The 20,227-nt window shown below is 48.0% G+C and overlaps 5 protein-coding genes across 5 annotated transcripts; 4 read left to right on the forward strand and 1 right to left on the reverse strand.

Moving 5' to 3' along the window:
- Window positions 1–1,128: 1,128 nt before the first annotated feature.
- On the forward strand, window positions 1,129–3,752 carry TREMEDRAFT_63846 (uncharacterized protein; the record flags this gene model as incomplete). Its single annotated transcript, XM_007006110.1, has 2 exons — window positions 1,129–1,250; window positions 1,352–3,752. The coding sequence occupies 2 exons, from the start codon at window positions 1,129–1,131 to the stop codon at window positions 3,750–3,752; spliced, it is 2,523 nt and encodes an 840-aa protein (XP_007006172.1).
- Window positions 3,753–4,484: 732 nt separating this feature from the next.
- On the forward strand, window positions 4,485–7,927 carry TREMEDRAFT_72070 (uncharacterized protein; the record flags this gene model as incomplete). The annotated part of the gene is made up of 10 exons (XM_007006215.1): window positions 4,485–4,864; window positions 4,958–5,199; window positions 5,401–5,422; window positions 5,470–5,580; window positions 5,800–6,137; window positions 6,346–6,665; window positions 6,895–7,382; window positions 7,426–7,474; window positions 7,519–7,552; window positions 7,660–7,927. 10 exons carry the CDS (start codon window positions 4,485–4,487, stop codon window positions 7,839–7,841), a joined length of 2,166 nt encoding a protein of 721 aa, XP_007006277.1. The 3' UTR covers window positions 7,842–7,927.
- Window positions 7,928–8,148: 221 nt separating this feature from the next.
- On the forward strand, window positions 8,149–13,712 carry TREMEDRAFT_44965 (uncharacterized protein). The gene is made up of 15 exons (XM_007006020.1): window positions 8,149–8,205; window positions 8,251–8,310; window positions 8,540–8,664; window positions 8,909–9,029; window positions 9,074–9,590; window positions 9,640–9,904; window positions 9,943–10,160; window positions 10,205–10,727; window positions 10,774–10,917; window positions 10,966–11,111; window positions 11,154–11,269; window positions 11,312–11,407; window positions 11,459–12,528; window positions 12,571–13,273; window positions 13,363–13,712. The coding sequence occupies exons 1-15, from the start codon at window positions 8,177–8,179 to the stop codon at window positions 13,589–13,591; spliced, it is 4,362 nt and encodes a 1,453-aa protein (XP_007006082.1). The 5' UTR covers window positions 8,149–8,176; the 3' UTR covers window positions 13,592–13,712.
- Window positions 13,713–14,707: 995 nt separating this feature from the next.
- Window positions 14,708–16,083, reverse strand: TREMEDRAFT_69498 (uncharacterized protein; the record flags this gene model as incomplete). The annotated part of the gene is made up of 5 exons (XM_007006216.1): window positions 14,708–14,967; window positions 15,180–15,415; window positions 15,592–15,718; window positions 15,892–15,916; window positions 15,961–16,083. The coding sequence occupies 5 exons, from the start codon at window positions 16,081–16,083 to the stop codon at window positions 14,708–14,710; spliced, it is 771 nt and encodes a 256-aa protein (XP_007006278.1).
- Window positions 16,084–19,235: 3,152 nt separating this feature from the next.
- On the forward strand, window positions 19,236–20,210 carry TREMEDRAFT_72072 (uncharacterized protein). Its single transcript, XM_007006217.1, has 2 exons — window positions 19,236–19,269; window positions 19,313–20,210. Exon 2 carries the CDS (start codon window positions 19,318–19,320, stop codon window positions 20,182–20,184), a length of 867 nt encoding a protein of 288 aa, XP_007006279.1. The 5' UTR covers window positions 19,236–19,269; window positions 19,313–19,317; the 3' UTR covers window positions 20,185–20,210.
- Window positions 20,211–20,227: the final 17 nt, after the last annotated feature.

The raw sequence follows: 20,227 nt of genomic DNA on the forward strand, positions 1-20,227 counted from the left end.
ATCTTCACATCGGGACAATTAACCCCTCTCCCTCTTGCCCTTCACAGTCCATGACCGGTGATCCGCTATAGATCCCCCCCCCCCCTTGGTCCCCTAGAATTGCCCGGGCGAGTAGAGGCAGTCTTTCAACCCTGGAAATCTCATCGATATCCTCACCATCAGTATTCTCTTCATCACCTCACTCATCTACTCAGCCTTCATCTTTGACTCCACAGAATTCGATAATCACCCTTCATACTTTCTGCTATAATCAGCCATTGCCCCTTCTACGTTGAGACTTGTCTAGCAGTTGACAGAGTATCACCCCATCCTCCCGGCCACGACAATCGATTCTTAACTCTTGACCTCATCCTACTCCCATTCACTTCCACACATTAGTCCCTCTTGACTTGATTGGACACAGATCGTCCCGACCGTCATACCCTCTACCGACTGTCGCTTTACCGTTTCTCCCATCAGCCATCTTTGAAGTTCATTATTAGATCAACGTCCACAGGGCACATGTCTATGCTAGGTCCTGATTCCCTCCTCATTTCCACACCCTGAGTCATTCACTCAACATTCATCTCCCTCTTGAAATTCCTGTGTCAAGGTCGACGGATCTTGTTTGTCGACGGACCCCCTCAGACTCGTTTTTTCAAACTTGCTTCTCAATAGCGCCCCCATCCTGTAACTTTGTCTCAGACTTCAACAAGTACCAGATAAAGGATCGAAATCGAGTGGATAAATTTCTGTTCACAGTGAGTCAACTGCCGGTATTTCATATCACCTCATCCGGCACGTTACCTCTCTTGGCTTGAAGCCCACTTCGATCGTTCTCCCCATATTGGTATTCACTTGACTCGGTACTCTCCTAATATGTCACACCTCCAAGCTTTCCTTCTTATACACTTGTCTCCTTCTATTTCACAGATCCTCCCTCTCCTTCACATCTCACCTTGATCACCTTGTTGATCACTTGATCCGCTCCTTCGACTTCACAGCTATCACAGCATCATGACATACCCTCGTTATCGAACTCTGTATCGCCATCCGCTGACATGCCCAGTCCACCCTTTTCCAACCTGCGGACATCCCCTCTACGTGGTGCAGGAGTTGAACGTTCGCTACTCTGTTGTTCCTTCACCAATGACTGGCGGAGTCTTGTACCACTCCACTCAAAGAGACCCGATCCAACTGCATTATCCACAACAGTTGATAACAGATTGGGCACCGGTCAACAGCTCCCTTTCTGGCCGGTCCGAAAAGGAGTGAGTGACTCCTGTCAAAGCTCCTTTCATGTCGATCGGACAATGATACAATGAATCCCAAATGCCGTTGGGAACATGAACATGGCTGACGATGATTCTAGACAGGCAATGCCTTCGCCCTCGACCTCTTTGCTCTCTGCTACCGAATCAAACTCTCAGCAATCATCTTACGACATGCCTCATTCACTCGTCATGCCCCCGACAAATTTTCATCCCATGCCTTACAATGGCCCTGCAGATCATATGCCTCCTTTCACTCCCACTAGGACTGGTATGCCAGGACACGAGCATTGGACACCCATGAACGGCATGTACGCCCCCCCTTTCCCCACTCCCGCCGGTAACGACCACTACTCACCATACGGTCCTCCCGACGGCTATCCCCTGACATCCTCAGTTCTTCGACATGATGTCACCCCCCAGGCAGGCAACAACTACCATGCCATGCAACATACTGGCCGTGCTAGCCAAAAGCGTAAAAGAGCGTCCGGTAGCGGTGGCGGTAAAATTGGCTCGACCCGGATTCTTCGGACACCACAGCGACCTTTATTGCAGATGGAGGAGGAGAGGACAGTCAAACGTCCCAGACAAGACGATGTCAGCGTCACTAGTACTGCCCCAAGTCAACTACCCACACCACCATCGCTTGGGCGAGACATATCCACCGTCAGTCTCCCCACACATGTGCAACCCCCACCACCAAATCCTTCACCACCGCCCACCTCGGAATCAGATGGCGAACCTGCGAGACGACAAAGTGTCACTATAGCCCGACACAGAGAGCTTGGACGTCGAATCAACTTGTCGAATGACCAGGAGGGTATCCAAGAGACTGAGACGTCTACTTTGCTCACTCTGCCCCCAAGAAAAAAGACGATCCCCTCGTTGGCAATCGACGCCACCGGTCATGCCCAAGTGGCTACGGACGAAGTGCTGGAGAGTGAATTGGCTTGGCTCAGCGGACCTTCCACCTCAACTATAGGAGGCTCTTCCCAGCTCCGGACGCCGGCCATGACAAGTAGAGCTTCCTTGCCTGAAGAAGTAGATGACACTCCTCGTACGAAAGAATACAAAGTGGTACGACGGTTGCAGCGGTTCTCGACGGACGTCAAGCTGGATGAACCAATGGTCAGCACCCGTATCAGCAACGTTGGAAGGGTGGCGTTGAGGAAAGATGCCGCTATCAGGTTCATCGGCCTGTTGGATGGTCCCGAAATATATGAGGAAACGCGACAGGAGGAAGAGGATCGTTGGATTGAATCGAGTAAATCAAATCGGACCAGAGTCATCATCCGTCCCGACTGGCCTGATCACGAGGCTCCTTGGGCTCTGGCTGGCGGACGAGGGATGACTCGGTTACGTCGTGAGGCTCTGGAAAAGGCTGAATTGATCCGACGCTATCTCGAGTCTATGAGCGACGAGGATTCCGACGAAGACAGAGAAGATATGATTCCTTTGGAACCCAACTCGAAAGCTGAAGCTGTCTCGACATACATTTCCCGCGCACAAGCATTGATCAATCAACGTCGACGCAAGAGACCCGTAATCGAAGCCGATGCCAGATCTGCTTTACTAGTGAGTCTACGCCAACGGACCATGGAGTATGAACCCGGTGGTCCGATCGATTGCAGATGTGGTGACCCCTCGACGTCGGAAAAAGGGAAGATTATATCGTGCGATGGATGTGGATCATGGCATCATCTATCATGTCAAGGGATAACCGACGAATTGTCTCTACGAGGATATTGGTCTTGTCCTCGCTGTGTCCATCATATCCTCGCTTTACAAAGAACCATCATGGCGACCGACTCTGGTTCATCCTCCTCGACATATCGTGAAAGAGGTCCTCTAGCTTTTCATACTCGATCTGCCAATGTGGCATTAGCACCTTCTCCCATGTTTGCCATGGCACCCACTACGACATTCCGAACTCCTGTGGCTAGAGAAATCTCCTCCCCTCGCCGCCCACATCGTTCGAGGGTTTTGTCATACGAGCATGCGGATTATTTCACATTCCCAGAAGATACACCTGGCAATGGACCTCCTTCAACACCAGCACCCATCAGACCCAATCGTCATTCGACACCGCGACACGATGATGCTTTCGATGTCACTTCGACACCAAGTAGACATATCGATTTCAACTTGGGCGGACCATCGTTGTTCTCACTCACACCATTAGGCGGGAAAGGAAGGGTGGCATCGGGTGCGGTCGAGACACCTATCAGGAGAAGTTTAGCTCATGGGATTATGGGATCTGAACCGAGTGAATTTTTCAGAGAGTTGAACAGAGGTTCGGGGATAGAAGGCGTCGGAATTGGTTCGGGGATAGGGATGTCACCACAATCGAGATGGCCTCATACACTCATGGGAACTCATACTCTCACACCATCACCGTTCGGTCACAAGAGGAGTTTATCAGGTAATGCGGGTAGGTTGAGCAGTATACGATCCAGTTCGAGATCGGGGTTGGGGATGGCTTTTGAAGAACATGATGATTAGGTGGGTTAACTTCTATCTCTAACTCGTCCACCGCCTTCCATCCCCCGCTCTACTTTTTCAGGTTTTCTCCACCAGTTCCCTTACATCCAACCCATATCCGTTCTCCGTGACTTGGACGTTCTGATCCTGAATTTACCCCCTCGTCTCGACCAGATCAGGACTGACTCTCAGTGCATTGCGTCAAAGAAAATGGTTTTCGGATAAGGAAGTGTAATCTGTATCAATGACTGGATAATGAAGGGACGAGACGACGATGAGTGATGGGAAAGCTCCAAGATGAGATGATTACGGTTGAGGGTTTCTAGATGATGCTTGCTTTCAAAGGTTTTTGTCATGCCATGAAAATGTGACTTCTTCGTGCCGTTTTTTGACCAGACCGTCTTGTTTACAGTGACATTAGCTTAGAGCAGCGAATGATCATACAGACGAGGTGGCTCTACTGACCTTGCTTCCATGCTGCATGCTGCATAATAGATAAGACATACAAAAGGACAAAGTACAAGCCCAGTGGCGGGCCAGTAGTGATCATGACGCACGCCACATACAAAACTCACACGACACAAAAGCTGAGAGCTGAATTTCTTCTCCATTCAACTAAGTAGCATTCATCCTCCGACTTTTCAGCTTTCCTCTCAATATCCACATCTCTCCTCCCGGTCTTTCTAAATAGGATTCTCTCGACGAGAAACGACCATAAAGATGTCAACAGTTTTATCATAGTTCAACAATACAATGTATCGACAATTCAGATTTTTCCATGGACCTCGACCATACACGAATTTGAGACCTTTGATAATTCCCCGTCTTCTATCTTCACAAATCGATCCAAGGATCAGGATCAGGATCTTGGGAAAGAACGAATACCTTTCGAGATTAAGACGATACGATATCAAGGGAAGTTTAAGATATATCAATAGGAATTATTCATCTGATAATTCGACATGTCCTAATTGTCCTCATACCCCTTTACCTTCTAAATCTTCCAACTCCCCTCATATCCCCTCTCTCTCTTCCTCTTCATCCAATCTTAATTCATCTCACTCTTCTTCCGATCCCCATTCTTCGAAACCTTCAGGAATATCTTCATTAACTCCCTCACCTTCCCATGAACGGTCTGATCATGCTTCAGAACCCCCACCCAAACCACCCAAACCACCCAACCCACCCGTTCCAACCAATCCAACCAATTCACCAAACCCACTCAGTCCTCCCAGAATTCGAGATCACGCACAAGATTACGTACCCTTCATACAACGTCTCATTCGTCAAACTCGTCTTCAACCATTCGACTCACCTCATCGTCCTTCGAAAGAAGAGTTATTAAAAGCAGCGAACGGATGGTATGAAAGACTGAGAATTCGGTTAAAGTGGTTTACGATAAGAGGATGGAGAAGGTTTAACGTGGATGATTTGAGCGCTTTTGCAAGTTGGTTCGTCCTTGGAAATAGTCAGTCTACTCAATAATCTTCCTCGTATCTGTCGTCTCTTGCTTTCTGTCATATTCTGTAAATCTTGCTTCTTTTCCTTGCCCTCGCCTCCACGTTCAGCTGGTGTTGTAGTGATGACAGTCTTCTAAAGACTTGTTGTTCGTTTGGGGACAGTATGACAATTGTTCGAGAGGAGATGATGGAAATTCGCTAATGTCCAGCTTTATGGATATTGATAGGAACGTGAGTTAGACATGTCCAATTGTATAGAGGTGTAGCTCATAAATCAGGACTACGTTCGTTTCTGCTGTTTTATTCACTTTGAATAGTTTGTCTTTACAGGAATATGTCGCAAGATGGATATCTGATTATCTCACTTCAGAAACAGGTGTGACTGTCATGTGGGTACCACCTCTTTTCTTGTCTTCTAGTACTCCAGTCACGTCATATCTTCCATATACCTTGAACGCTTTATATTGGCATCTCAGAACTTTGCGGGATTGTCTGGTGTCGAAATTTGAGTTGAGGCTATGACTAGATGACATTGATATGTCCTATCGAGCTCGCCAGAGAACACTGATCGCAGAAGAATCTCCAACGGACTCAAAGCTGACACACAGATTCGAATCTGCTATAGTACCAAAATGGGGAGCATCCACAATCACCTTCCGCAACGTTTTCGTCTCACGTCGACCACGATCCTCTCCTGGTTCTTCCGATCGAGATACAGGATCTACCGAAAATACCACTAGAACCCTTACATCCGCAGTACCTATCCTCACCAATATAGTCTCCCCAGAAACATATATTTCCGTACCGCCCGCACCTGAAAGCGAGAATTATACAATGTTCGATGTCAACTTAGATGAGGTGGAGGTGACTCTGAGTTTCATGAGATGGTTAGATGGGAAGGGTTTAGTGAAAGATGCTAGGGTGAAAGGTGTCAGGGGTGTAATTGGTGAGCTCTCACTTCCTTCATTCGTGCAATCGTCCACCAGACTCTTCCCATCCTCTACTCTCGTGACGAACACGTCGATCTTTTTCTGGCTCTGTCATGCAGTCGGACAGATTGAGCGGCCAAGTTGCCGTTGACTATCATGTCTCCCTCATAGACTATGACGGAATATGGTCAGGGGAACAAATTGGACTTGATGCTCACACTCTAGACCGCCGTTCGGTATGGTGGGATCACAACAAATCCCTCGTCCCCGCGGACTTCCGACATCCCACACGGAAAGGCGACTTTGAACTTGAATCTTTTCAGGTGGAAGACGCCCTCGTGACGGTATATCAACCTGGTGGCCAGAGACCATACAACGTTTCCGTGTTCAACGCTTCGATAGGTCCATTGAGGAAGAGATGGTTGTTCTACGATATCATGAGTGCCGAAGCTATCACGGGGCAATTGGACAATTGTTTGTTCAGTCTACACATGCCTCAGAAGCTTGGGAAGGGAAATGGGGAGGAGAGCAAGATTAAGCGTATGGTGAGTGACGTCGCGAGTTGACGCCTTCTTATACATCTCGCGCCATCCCTTTTGTCGTCTTCCTGCATTGCTTGTCCTGAAAGCAAGCTTCTATGCCAAGCCCTACTGATGTTCTCTTACACACTCGTGATCGTCTTGTCATCGTCACCGATGTGGATTCTGCGAGGCAACTTTCAATTGTATAGGCTCGCTTGTGTGAGAGGAATTGTACAAAAATGCTTATCTCCAGGCCCGCTTCCGGATAGATGGTCTAGGTATCGAACACGCTCAATACGCTACTGGTCACACTGGTCCTGTCTCATGGATCACCTCAGGTCGTCTTGATGCCGTACTAGACTTCAAATTCCCATATCACCCAGATGACGAAGTCGACTTCAAAGCGATCTTTGACCAGATCGGGCGGAATGTAGCTACCATCACTCAATCTGGTGTACACCCTGACAACGCTCTCGTCTCGACCACAAACACTGCCATTGAAGCCGCTTCAGCTGTCAGTTCTGCAAGTGAACGACTCGCACCTGGTCAAGCTAGACTCGCTCGACCTCCTCTCCGCGCACCCAGTCCTAACGTCACATCAGGACCAGAAGATGAAAGAAGACAAGTTATCGTGGATATCGATCTTAGGTTCAGAGATCTCAAAGCTGCTGTACCTGTTTTCACTTCGGATATAAGTGTGAAGAATAACGCTATCATGAGACCCATTGTTGCGTTTATCAAGTCAGTTGCGGATCCCAAATTATTGGACAGAGCTGATGAATAGTGCTAACAGAACTCTGGTGCCTATACATTGTCAAGTCGCTGCGGATCTGGTGAGCTGCTGCATTCCGACGGCATTGACGCAGCTGACATCCAGTCTGACTTTGATGGATCCTGGACTTTATTTGAGAGTAAGTGACATCTCTCCGTTTTTTACACACTACCACCTGTTGCCCCGTCTTTTTCCAACTTACCGTTTGGTCCTCATTCCTCACAGAAATCCCTGCTGATTTGACAGCTGGCCTCACAACGTCCATCTCGGATCAAATATACGCAGCACTGGCTTATCACGTCTCATCGGAGACCGCCAACTCTAAAAGGATGCGTCAAGTCGGTTTCTGGGGAATACAAAGAGGAACAGAGGTGTTGTTGGACACGTTGAGGACGGTGGTGGATCCTGTTCACGCGCAATTGGCATGAGATCATGAGGGTTTTTTGGGGGTTAGATGATTATGATTTTTGTTGTGATTTTTAGCATAGGATTTGAATGCACCCACTCCATGATTGTAGTCTTTGCACTCATCTGTACTTGGCCATGTTTGTCCAGGGCTCTCAAAACTTCAAACGCTGACCGACTTGTCCATTCCTCTCCTTGGCCGTTGGCCATTGGAGGGGCACTAACGACGTCACTGCTTCCGTCGGAACTGACAATCACCAACGCTCACCTCACCTCTCTCACTACCAAAGCAAAATACATACATTCGCCTCTCTTCTTTCCCTCCCTTCAATGCCACAGAGCAAAGAGGTGTCGGATCATGGGCAACATATCTTCCATGGCCCGCGCGTGAGTGGACTCGTCATACTAGTACGAAGAGCAGCTGACGTGTAGCTCAACGGCGTTGGATTCTTATGTCGCTGAACTTGGGAATGAAATCTCTTATGATAAGAGGTATGTCCAATATTCCTCCTTCTCCTCAAAGCTTATCTCTGCTTTATCTCCCCTCGTGATCATGTGATGCTACGTGCTGGGTACTGCTCCGTGATCACTGACACACTGGGTGATCATGCGTACCACGGACGAGAACACCTCACGGAGCACAGATTCTTCTTTCCTCGGCCTTAGAGGACATGGAGGTTAGGTCCGGTGGGTGGTACATGTTACAAAGAACTGATTTCAGTTTGACCTCCTCTCGGTTTCTGAAGACCATCCTGGCAAGACATGCCAATGGTCCTCTTGTCTTGAAGATCTTCATAAAACCTGATGCGGCCATGTCACTTCGAGTCATACAGCGTCGATTGAAGAGTGAGCTCAGCTGCTTTCTCCTACCATCTACCATCTACCCATTCATTCATGTTTGGTGTTATGCCATTACTATAGGAGTCGTCGTCTCTTAACTTCCATTCACGGTCTAAGGAGAAGGGTCGCTGGTAGTTTCCCATTCACAGAACCACGCTTTTCATTTCGTGATCAGGTATACATGGATGTCATGATCAGGTATAAATGGGTGGTAGAAGGAGAACAAAAATCAAATGTAACTGACAAATAGACGAGAGGGACGCACTTTTTGATCTTCCCAGTTGTAATAGCTACCAAGCTTTTGTAGAGACGGAAAAGGCAGGGTATCTCATCCGCCAATGGATCGGCTCCAACCTATATGACCGTGTCAGGTGATTTCTTTCGTATGATGTGGTGAACCTCCATTGATTGACAGCACACAACCGTACCTTGCACCTATCGAGAAAAAATGGATAGCTTTCCAACTACTCATAGCTCTTCGAGATGCCAGACTCCGTAAGGTTGCTCATGGAGATATCAAATCAGAGAATGTACTCGTCACTTCTGATCTCACCGTGCTCGTCACAGATTTTTCCAGTTCTTTCAAACCCACTTTCTTACCTTTGGACGATCCATCTGATTTCTCTTTCTTCTTCGATACGTCCGCTCGACGTACCTGCTACATTGCTCCCGAACGATTTTACGAAAGTGGATCTCGTCTTGCCGAGGAAAAGCGAGCAGCAGCCGTGGCTGGCAAAGATTACGGCGAGGGTTGGGGTAAACGGGATGGACGAGTGACGGAAGATATGGATGTTTTTAGCTGTGGTTGTGTCTTAGCTGAGATGTGGACGGATGGAAGAACAGTGTTCAACCTTAGCGAGTTATATGCATACAAGGAAGGCACTATAGGGCTTGATGGAATTCTGGATAACATAGAAGATCACAATGTAAAGGTGAGTGTTTCTGACTTCAAATCTTCCTTACATCAAGTCTGACAACTAGGCAATGATAAGGCAAATGCTCTCAAGAGATCCACGAGATCGGCCCTCCTTCGACCATATCTTGTCAGACTACAGAGGTCTAATCTTCCCAGAATATCTCTATACTTTTCTTAGAGAGTATGTCTCCTCCTTAACTGAGGTACCCGAGAATACGGGTCAAGGATTCCTACAATCACTGGCTACTGAACCGGGCAACAAGATAGATCGAATGTCGGAAGAATGGGAGTCTCTCTCCGTCCATCTGGAAAGCACAAGCTATGATTCAGGTGAGTGCGGGAAAGTTTGAACAGGATGTTAATGTCAGATGGTCCAGCTTTGTTAATACTCAACATCGTCACTTCTTCCATTCGTAATTGTCTCTGGCCATCATCTAGACTCAACGGTCTTCATCTCTTCCTCCGCCTCATGCCCTTTTTACAGGATGAGGACAAGGTCGATCGTATCATTCCTTTCGCCGTCGAACTGCTCTCCGATGACGTGGCTATCGTTCGAGCCGAAGCATGTCGCACAATTGTCAAAGTCGTCAGTTTGAGGATCCTTCCAATGCGCATGACTGACCTTCGCAGATCGATTCCGTCACTTCTATTACTCTACAAAATGCCACTTTTATCCCTGAATACCTGTTGCCCAACATGCGTCATCTCGCCATCGATTCCGATGTGTTCGTCCGTTCCACATATTCCAAGGCACTAGTGCGCTTGGCAAGCGCTGCCATGCGAATGCTTGAGCTTGGTCAGTCGATGAAATTGAGTCACCCAGCCTCGGACTCGTCGATCACTGGCGACCCGGACTATGACTCGATGATCACGGACATACAGTCTATCGTGGAAGAACAAGCCATCACTCTCCTCGTCGACCCAGCTTCCAGCGTCAAACGATCAATGCTTTCGTCCATTGCCGATCTCTGCTTGTTCTTCGGTAGACAGAAATCGAGCGAAGCCGTGTTGAGCCACATCATGACCTATCTCAATGACCGTGATTGGCACCTCCGTTTGGGATTTTTTGACTGTATCGTAGGTGTCGGGGCTTTCATCGGAATACGGGCCATAGAGGAGTATGTTTTACCTTTGATGTCGCAAGCTCTAGCTGGTGAGTTTTTCTGTACAAACAACAGTAGGCAGTGGCTGAAGCGCAGATCCTGAAGAGGCAGTAGTGACTGCAGTCATCGTCTCTCTCACCAGTTTGAGTTCCCTGGGTTTACTCACTAGAGTAAAGCTCTGGGATATCTGCGGCACAATCCGGGGTTTTTTGGTTCACCCGAATGCCTGGATACGGCAAGGTGAGCTTCTTGGAATGACGGAGGGGTCGACGGAGTCTAACAACGAAGGTACCGTGGGCTTCATAGCGGCTGCTGCACGCAACCTACCTCCTTCAGATGTGTGGTATATGTTTTACCCTGCCGTGAGGACAATGCTTCAGACCGATGTTCTTGAGCTCGACGTCGAGTCCATCTTGGCCGCTCTCGTACCCCCAGTGAGTCCAAAGAATTTCATCCGGATCGAATCTGATTCTCAGTTATCACGCGCCTCGCTTCAAGCGGCTAGGCATGCTGCATTGCATGGTTCTACTCCGGGACTTACGGACAGCTTGTCTACGAAGAGCAGTGGCAAATCTAATAAGAAGGCTGAAGTGTGAGTGAAATTTGGTATCGTCGTGACCTTCTGACGGTATAGGTTGACTCTGAAGGATAGGTCCATCCCACTCGCAGACCAAGAAAAGATTCGCGCTATGAGTGATTTCCTTGTCAAACAGGCCCGGGCAGCTCAAGCGTACGTCACCTGGCTTCGTCTTTCCTGAGTATATAGTATGCTGACATATAGACGAGAATCAGTAACCCAAGATTCTCCTCCTGAGACTGCTCTCACGGCATCCGAATCCATCTCCCTCACCGAACTAGGCCTTACCTTACAAACCGTCTTCATTAGTCCACGCACTGTTGGCGTGGATGCCAAGTCCGACTTGAAACGTCTACGACCTTTGCTCGCCGATACAACCAGTGCGCGAACTTCTTTTGTGAGCCGTAGTAATCGTGCGGGGGAAAATCCTTTGGATGAAATTCGAAAACGTCTTGCTTCCCTTGAACCTCCTTCACGTGTACCAGAATCAGTTCTCTCCACACCCAGTATGCCCGCTCCTGAACCTAGTCCATCGGAATCTACGCTGTCCTCCACATTGGACCTCACTATCATGCCACGGACATCCCGAAAGAAAGCGGATACAAAGGCAGCAGCTGCCGTCGCTGCTGTACACACGACAGCCGTAGGCACTACCTCGATTCATGACGATCCTCTTACTATCACCTCTGGACGAAGTACTCCGACTATCGGAGCCCAACCAATGGTACCGCGAGATGCCATAGGACCGTACGCCAGCTCCTATGAAGGTCACGACCCCGGAGTCAAAGCCTTCCTCGAGCAGATCGATCTGGACAATTATCGTCAGCCCCTATTAGATTTCGGTCCTCGAATAGCGTCTGGTAGTCGACGACGCACACGTGCCAAGTCAACCACCTCACAAGGCGTCACCATGATCGCACATCTTACACAACATATAGGAACGATCACCAGTATTGTTACTTCACCAGACCATGTCTTCTTCGCGACGGCATCAGAGGATTCACAAATCTTGATTTGGGACTCTGCGAGGTTGGAACGACATGTCAGTGCCAAACCACGTTTGGCATATAAGATGGACGCCCCTGTCTCGGCCATGTGTAGAATTGAGAACACCCATTGCTTGGCAGCGGCGGCAGAAGATGGTCAGTTGCATGTACTTAGGGTGCATGTAGCACATTCCGCCGGCTCCACGAAATATGGAAAGATTGAATGTGTTCGGACTTGGAGAGGTGATGATAGCGATGGGTTCGTCACTCATATCGCCCACATACAAGGTGAGTTCTTCCTCGTTTGTACTGAATGCAAATTGATGGAAGATTCATCCTTACTGTTGGTCACTTCCACCTCCTTTTTGGCCCGTTTGGACATTCGCACCATGGAAATCACCACACGTCTCCAACATCCCCTTCAATTCGGTGCCATCTCCGCCATCTGTCCCTTGCAGCATTATATCGTACTCGGTACCATGTCTGGTATCCTCTCATTGTGGGATCTGCGTTTTGGACTCTTGATCAAATCATGGCCTTCTTCTGGCTCAGTCCAGTCTATGGCGATTCATCCATCTAAAGGCGGTGGTAAATGGATTATGGTCTCGTGCTCTCGTAACAAAACGGACGAACCCATCGTGGAGACGCATGACCTCGAGACGTGCAAAGTGGTTGAAGTGTATCAAGTACGGAATTCCAAGCAAGCACCTGTCAACTCTCCCAGGGAGACCTCAGAAGAATGGAGAGTACCTAACAAGACGGAGCTAGTGTCGACTTTGGCGCAAAGTGATACGCCCTTTGGAACAGGCGAGTGGGACGAAGAGAAGCCGTCTCAAGTGTTGGCATTGTTAGCTGGTCAAGGGATGGTCGGTCTGCCTGCAAGGGACGAAGATGGTTTACCTGTTCCTTCGGGGAATATGGGATATTTAGTCACGGCTGGTGACGATAGGATTGTGAGGTATTGGGATTTACTTCGCCCCAACGAAGGTTTTGTGATTTGTGGATCAGCAAAGGAGAAAGAGGCCTTGTTCAAGTGAGTGTTTCTTCGATCACCTTCTCCCGCAACATTCTATTCTTTCATGTTCTTAACCACAAGATATAGGCAATCGACTGATTTTCTAGACAAGTGACACATACACCTGCACCAGCAATATATTTCACACATCCTAGCTCGAATCGTCAGCCATCCGATCGGCATGCTGTCCTTACCCATCGTCAGCCTCTTCGTCCTCACTACGATGCCATTTGCGCTCTAGGAGCTGTCGAAACGTCTTTCTCTAGTTGTGTCATCACTGGTGACAGAAGTGGTCTGATCAAAGTCTGGCGTTTGGAAGGAGGACCAAAGACGTGAGACGGTGTTCCATATGATTACAATTCATCTTACACTCGATATCTCATCGGATCATCATCATCATTTTTCTTCTTTGTTGTACAACTCATCTCATCGGGTTTTGATGCATCATGGTATTCACTCGCCCATTGCCGCGACGGTAGATTGGATCTTGGCTTCCATGCCGCGCCACTATGAGTCAGTCCAGTAGCTTCTTTGCAGAGAGAGGACAATGGGAGACGTACTTTCATACGACATGCGTTACTCCCTTTACCCATTTCGGTTTCTATCATCTTCCAATCTGTCTTAGTCTGGTGATTAGTCGAGAGTCTTTCTTTTTCTTTTTCTCAACTTTATCTCTCACATGTCACTTAATGATGACTACATATGTCTTTGCTGTCACCATGCCCAACATTTCTTCACATAACTTATACATCCAAATCCCAGATTCCAGAGACTTGGTTTGTGAGTCAACAGAGAAGGCTGACGTGAACGATCAAGCTTGACCAATCAAACGTCACTTCCCTGGTGATATACGTCAATACACATGATATTGGTCAAGTGTACTCAGAAGAGGTGAGAGAGAAGAGACCACTCACAGGTCGAGGGTTAATCAAATTGTACAACTTGACCACATCTTCTTTAGTCCATATCTCCCTGTCTGTCTTTCCTCCACGGGGTTTCTTTGCCTTCGGGGAAGGAGAAGGGGAGGAAGAATGTGATCGTTTAACGGATTTGACAGGGGCCATAGTATCTCACTGTATTTCTTTCTGTTTCGAGTTGGGTGTAGATTTGTGTATTGATGTTTGATTCTTTGAGAAGATTAAGAAGGATGAGATGGTGATGGTGAGCATTGCTTGTTGGCCGCTAGGTGCTGAGTATTGGTTGCTTGACGACGGAAGGGTGAGGGGATGTACAACATGACGTTGACCCTAGAAACACGGATCATACTGTACATACCCCTGGTTATTCGTGGTGTCATCCCCTGCCGATCAAGTGTGTTTGAATCTTTAGATGGTGTAAGATCCTCAGAGCGTGAAGAAGATGACGTAAGCGTAATAAGTTCCATGGATAACTTGAGGTTGTTAGAAGAGAAACAGACCAAAAGACCAGTAGACCAGATACATGTTACCACTTTCAAGATCTAGCAGCTTTCAATTGATCCCCAAACCAAAATACCATAGATTTAACATCACCACCAATCATAACGAAATCGAATTTCTTTTTCGCCTCTTTTGCTTGTTCACCAGTATTAACCAATATTCCAGTCAATTTACCAGCTTCACGAGCGGCAGAGATGATGGTATCGATAGCTTGAACGAATTTAGGTTCGTTTGTGGCTGGTGTGTAACCTAAAAGACAGAAAGCTAAGTCATTGGGTCCTATGAAGATCATATCTGCACATTAGTCGGAAATGCTACATGATCCATCTTACCCTCGATCATGGGTACCTCCTCGATCTTCCTCATATTTATCGACTTAGTTTCCAATCTAACTTTCGGGCCGTTTTTGGGGTTTTGGGCAGAGGAGAGACAAGGGGGGAAAGGATGACGAAACACGAATATGGAAGAGAGGTGACTTAAGTATAGGTTGAAGGATGAACACTCACCAACACCTGGAACAGCAGCGATTTCTTTCACATTCTTCAACCCCTCCAAAGTCTCTATTTGTATCATAGTGATCAGCGTATCATTGGCCGATTTGAGATATTCAGGAGTGGTTAAACCATGTGCCGCAGCGGAAAAAGGTGATCCTTGTCCTCGTAAACCCAATGGAGGGAATTTAGATAGTTTAACAACTGATGCGGCTTCTTCAGCAGTGTTGATTTGAGGTACCATGATTCCACTTGAGGGTCAGTATCTTTGCCACTTCCTTATCCCCTGTCGTGTTCATATGACCAACGTGACCGAGTTGTGAAAAGTCATACGAGCACTAGAAAATTCATACAGTGCTCTTCTATTCTTCATACTCCACGCGAGTTACGGGATGGAGAACTCGTAGGGTAAGAAGTCACAACTCACTGAGCACCGGTATCCAGAGCACGCTTGATCAAAGGTCCTTCTGGACCACGAATCCGGACAATGGGAGAACATCCCATAGACGCTATGGCCGCAACGGAAACGTGCATGTCGGAATCACCAATAGCACCTGATCATCAGTTATTACTCCCACCACTCGATCCCTGTATATCCCCCTTGACTATTCATCTACCGTTTACTCTTCCTTGAACATCATGATACTTCTCTCCCTCTAATTCCTGACCCCATTCGTCTCTTTCATTTGACAAGCTTGGAAGGGATCGAAATGATAAGTTAACCCACCATGCTCGCAATCCACCACCACAGCCTATAAAATTAGCTCACGTCCCATCTCTCGACTAACGTACTCACATCCAAGCCCACACCCCCTACAGTTTGTGCTGTCCGGAGACTAGGAAGCATCAAGAACGTCCCGAAGGTCGTTTCGCCCGCCTGGAGCTTTTGACGAAGTTTCAGTGTCGGTTTGGACGTCATTTCTGATGGTTGTCGCTGTATGAAATGCAGAGAGGGGTGTTGGGATGGAAAGGTGATCTGGACAGTGATACTCTGAGTCTGAAATTACATCGGTCCGGTCTGCTTAGCGGGTATGGGTCAGCATTTCGGACGAATAGTCCGACAAGAGAAGTCATCGGTCGAGATGCCGGTTGGGAGCTGGCTCGAGTTCAGTAGGAGCGGAAGCTCCGCGTCCGGTCATCGGACTGTTTTCAGTACATTAGCACTCCAGGTGCTAACCGGGTGGGTGTTCCCTGCAGTTTTTAGGTGTTGGCATGAGTGTGGTGGGTACAGAGTTTGTCACCGTCATAGTATGCATCGTCACCCCTAAAGTCCCGAGATTATTGTCATGAAAAGCACAACGGTGCAATGATTTTGTATGTAGATGGTATGCTGACAGATGGAAATCAAGGATCAATCGATGGGAGACCTCCCCCAAACGGCTCCGAACCCACGGTCTGAAAGGCTTGGTGCCAATCTCCAGTTGTCAAATCCCCCAAAGGATCAAACATGAACTCTAAAGGGTCGAAGAAGAATTGATCCAGTGGATTACTATCCCCTGTGTCCATCTCCGCGGCCTCTTCGAATGTCTGAGCGGGTTGCGACATGCTAGAAGAGTTGAGTGATGAGTCGAGAGTCGGGAGATGTGGTATAGGAGATGGAGGACGGGAAGCCCAAGTGGCACGAGAGGTGATACGTCTTATGATACTTTCTGATACATGCTCAAAAGCATCTCTCAATCCTGTGGTTCCAGGAGTGATTGCTATTTTTCAGTGTCTTTCTTCTCTTCGTCATCGAGGCAAACTTACCTGCAAGGGGTTCCATCACCGCTGTACAGACTTGAACATCTAGTAAAGCGTCCACATAAGATGGTACGATACTATAACCTTTCCTATGGGCTTGCCAGATGGAATTCAGATAAGTGACACCAGCCATAAAAAGTTGATACATGGATAACCAGTCTATGGAGTTAGTCAAAGGTACATTTAGAGAGGGAATATTTAGAGGCTCACTAAAATTGATTCGTCCCGCTCGATACATCTCTTTGTATGTTCGCATGACCCCACTAGCAGCTTTGAGAGCTCGTTTCAACCCTTCTTCATCCGGATCAGGATTCGCAGGGGAAGGTCGATTCAAGATAATGGTGCTCATGTGATAATTGAGGTTGAGCCATTGCGTCGAGCAAAACCCTGTTTCACATGGCGCTGTCTCACGCCAAGTCGTGATTCTTTTACTCATCTCATCGAACCATTCGTGTGGTGGTCGGGGCGAGTTGGGAGTATAGAGTCGATAATAAATCTCAGATTGGAGGATACGAACTTGGAAATGATGTATAGCAGATAATTTGGATGGAGCAAGAGGAGCCTCAGTCCCAGAATTATGGTCGAAAGCGGTGTCATGGCAGGTCATAGGGAACTAGAGGTAAGCTTTGACACTCAAATCACGATTCGACTAACAATTGTATTGATCCATGCGTCAGGAAGACTCAATGGTCGACCTAGGGCAATGGTGAGATTACGATCGATACAGTATGCACTGATATTAGCTTTTTAATATACAATAAAACTCACGTCCAGAACAGCCTTCGGCGGAGATCTTGTTCTATAGGACTACGTTCGTTTCTTCGTCGATGTTGAGACTCCCGATGAAGCGCAAGGTCAACTGCTATACGAATCGCCCCTCCTGCCAGTTCCCATACATCTTGGATGATGTTAGCTGGGGAGAGATAGTTTGAAGATGTTCACTCACTTCCAGCCGATGGGTTATAGAGCACATATTGGAGGTGGATGAGCTTGACTTGAAGTCGTCGTACACCTGGAGCTCGCAGGGCAACTTCCATGTGCTATGCATCAGACGGCTTCATTATCAAGGGAATGAACGCACAGGAAGTACCAGCTTGTGAAAGACTGAAGATCAGCTTACGATCGACCACCAAGGACTAGAGACTGACCATCTGCTTGAGGCTTCAGGTGAATGAGAGGTGAGCTTCTTGGTATTGAAGTCGCTGCCACCGCCAGGACAACTGAGAATCAGCACATCTTCGGATCAGGGGAATGCTGCACAGACTCACGAAAGACCATGCAAATATCAACAGGTCCACAATCATTTCCTCCGAAACACACCTCCTGTACCTGCCGCTCTAACGTAGGCAGATAAAAAATGGGAAAGGCGGCAAGGGTGTAGAACTCGAAATGTTTCAAGAGCCCGTTGATTTCATCTCTAGATGGGAGCACCTCCCTGTTCACTGCATTTCTTGGTATGTCCTCTCCCTCTGAGACATGATGAGGCTCGGAGATGATATTCGTAAGTTCATGTCCCGTTGGAAACGTGTCCAGAAGCTGAGCATTGGAAGGAAGATATTGCGCTGGCGGAGGACGCAACTGACCACTACCAGGAGGTGAGATTGTCGATGTCGTTGCGGGAGCTTCTAAAGGTCCAAACGGACTAGGTGAAGTATTGGTCCTCTCGTAAGAAGTGCTGGCTATTTGTGCGAATTGGCTAAATGGTGAGGAAGAAGTCAATTGGGCATGACCTTGGGAAGTCATTTGACGTTCGTACTGTCTGATTCGCTCCTCCAATTCGGTGATGTAACTGCCGGTCAGCTTGAGGTGGATTCCACAGGCTCAAGTGGACCAACCTCGAATTAGCAGACACAGACTGGTACTCGCATGATTGCTTCAATTTCGAACATCTTGCGCATGCTGGGCGCTCGCCGTTGCACTGTTGTCAAATTGTGATCTCCAGACTGACGGATATTGACGGGTCAGATTGAGGCGACTCACACGTATCTTTCTCGCTCGACATCCTTCACAAGCTGAACGAGGAACGGTCATCCGTGAACGTCTCCTCGCAGAGTCACCGTCAACTGTCGCGCCTCGCCGGGGTGAGCTTGACCTATCCCGGGTCCCCATGGGCGAAGCTGGAGCTTCCATCGTGAACGCGGACTAGACGGAGGGAGTGAAAAGAGTGGGGGACGGAGGTGAAGTTGATGATGACGGTGGTTCCGATAGTCGAGCTGACATTTTATTTCGGAAATCGAACGGCATTCGATTCCGACCGGTCAGGGCCGGAGAGCCGGTCCTATCCAACTGTGGATTTGGAAGCGATAGGTCAGGATCTATCCTCCACTTGTTACTACTTTGAGCTTTTGAAAGCGACTGTGGAAGAGTGAGTTCAGAGGTAATCCTTGAGTTCAGAGCTCATACGTTAGACGTGATGACTACCTCGTCGAAAAGTATCCCGGAGAACGGTTGGGATACCCATTGTCATGTCTTCGATCCTATCCGTCATCCGTACATTTCCAACACACCTTATCGCCCTCCTGCACGTACCGTCAATGACCTACAAAACGCCTCTCTCACTCGAAACGTGGTCATAGTCATGGCTCTCCCCGAAGGTACCAACCCTGCCCATACTGTAGAAGCGATCGCCGCGTTCAAGGCAGCCGGAAGGGATGCTAGGGGGACGGTCGTATTGGATTTGCATCAGATGGATGTGGATAACCTCAAAGCTTTGGATGCTGCAGGGATCCGGTCCGTTCGACTTCATCAAACTCGCTTAGGTGAAGGAGGTGATCTGGGGGGAATGATGGCGGCTATGTGTGATAAGTTTGCTATTGCAGGAGTGAAATGGAGTTTGGACGCTCAATTGAGTCTTGCTACTTGGGTACGATTATCACCTGTCCTACGTAACCTTCATAACAAATACGGGACGGTATTCGTCATTGACCACATGGCATGTTGTCATCCTTCCGATGTCGACTCCCCCGACTTTTCGCACCTGCTCGATTTATTACGAGAGGGTGTGGTGTATATCAAGATCTCCGCTATGGATAGATATCGTGCCGACGGTCCAGTGGAAGCTTTCGAATCTCTCATTAGACAATTGGTGGAAACGCGTTGGGGAGAAGGATTGTTGTTTGGAAGCGATTGGCCGCATACGGTGACAGAAGGTGAAGTGGAAGACCTGCCAAAGGTGGATCTTGGACCTCATATACGTCTAATCAAAAGTGTTTGTGACAGTGTGGGTCAAGGTCTTTGGGAAAAGGTTTGGCAAAGTAATGCTGCAGATTTGTACAAATGATCGAGGATGCATCTCGTTTACAAGCCTATCATGAGGTACGAAA

This window comes from Tremella mesenterica (genome assembly GCF_000271645.1).
Source record: "Tremella mesenterica DSM 1558 unplaced genomic scaffold TREMEscaffold_9, whole genome shotgun sequence".
NCBI classification, from domain to species: domain Eukaryota; kingdom Fungi; phylum Basidiomycota; class Tremellomycetes; order Tremellales; family Tremellaceae; genus Tremella; species Tremella mesenterica.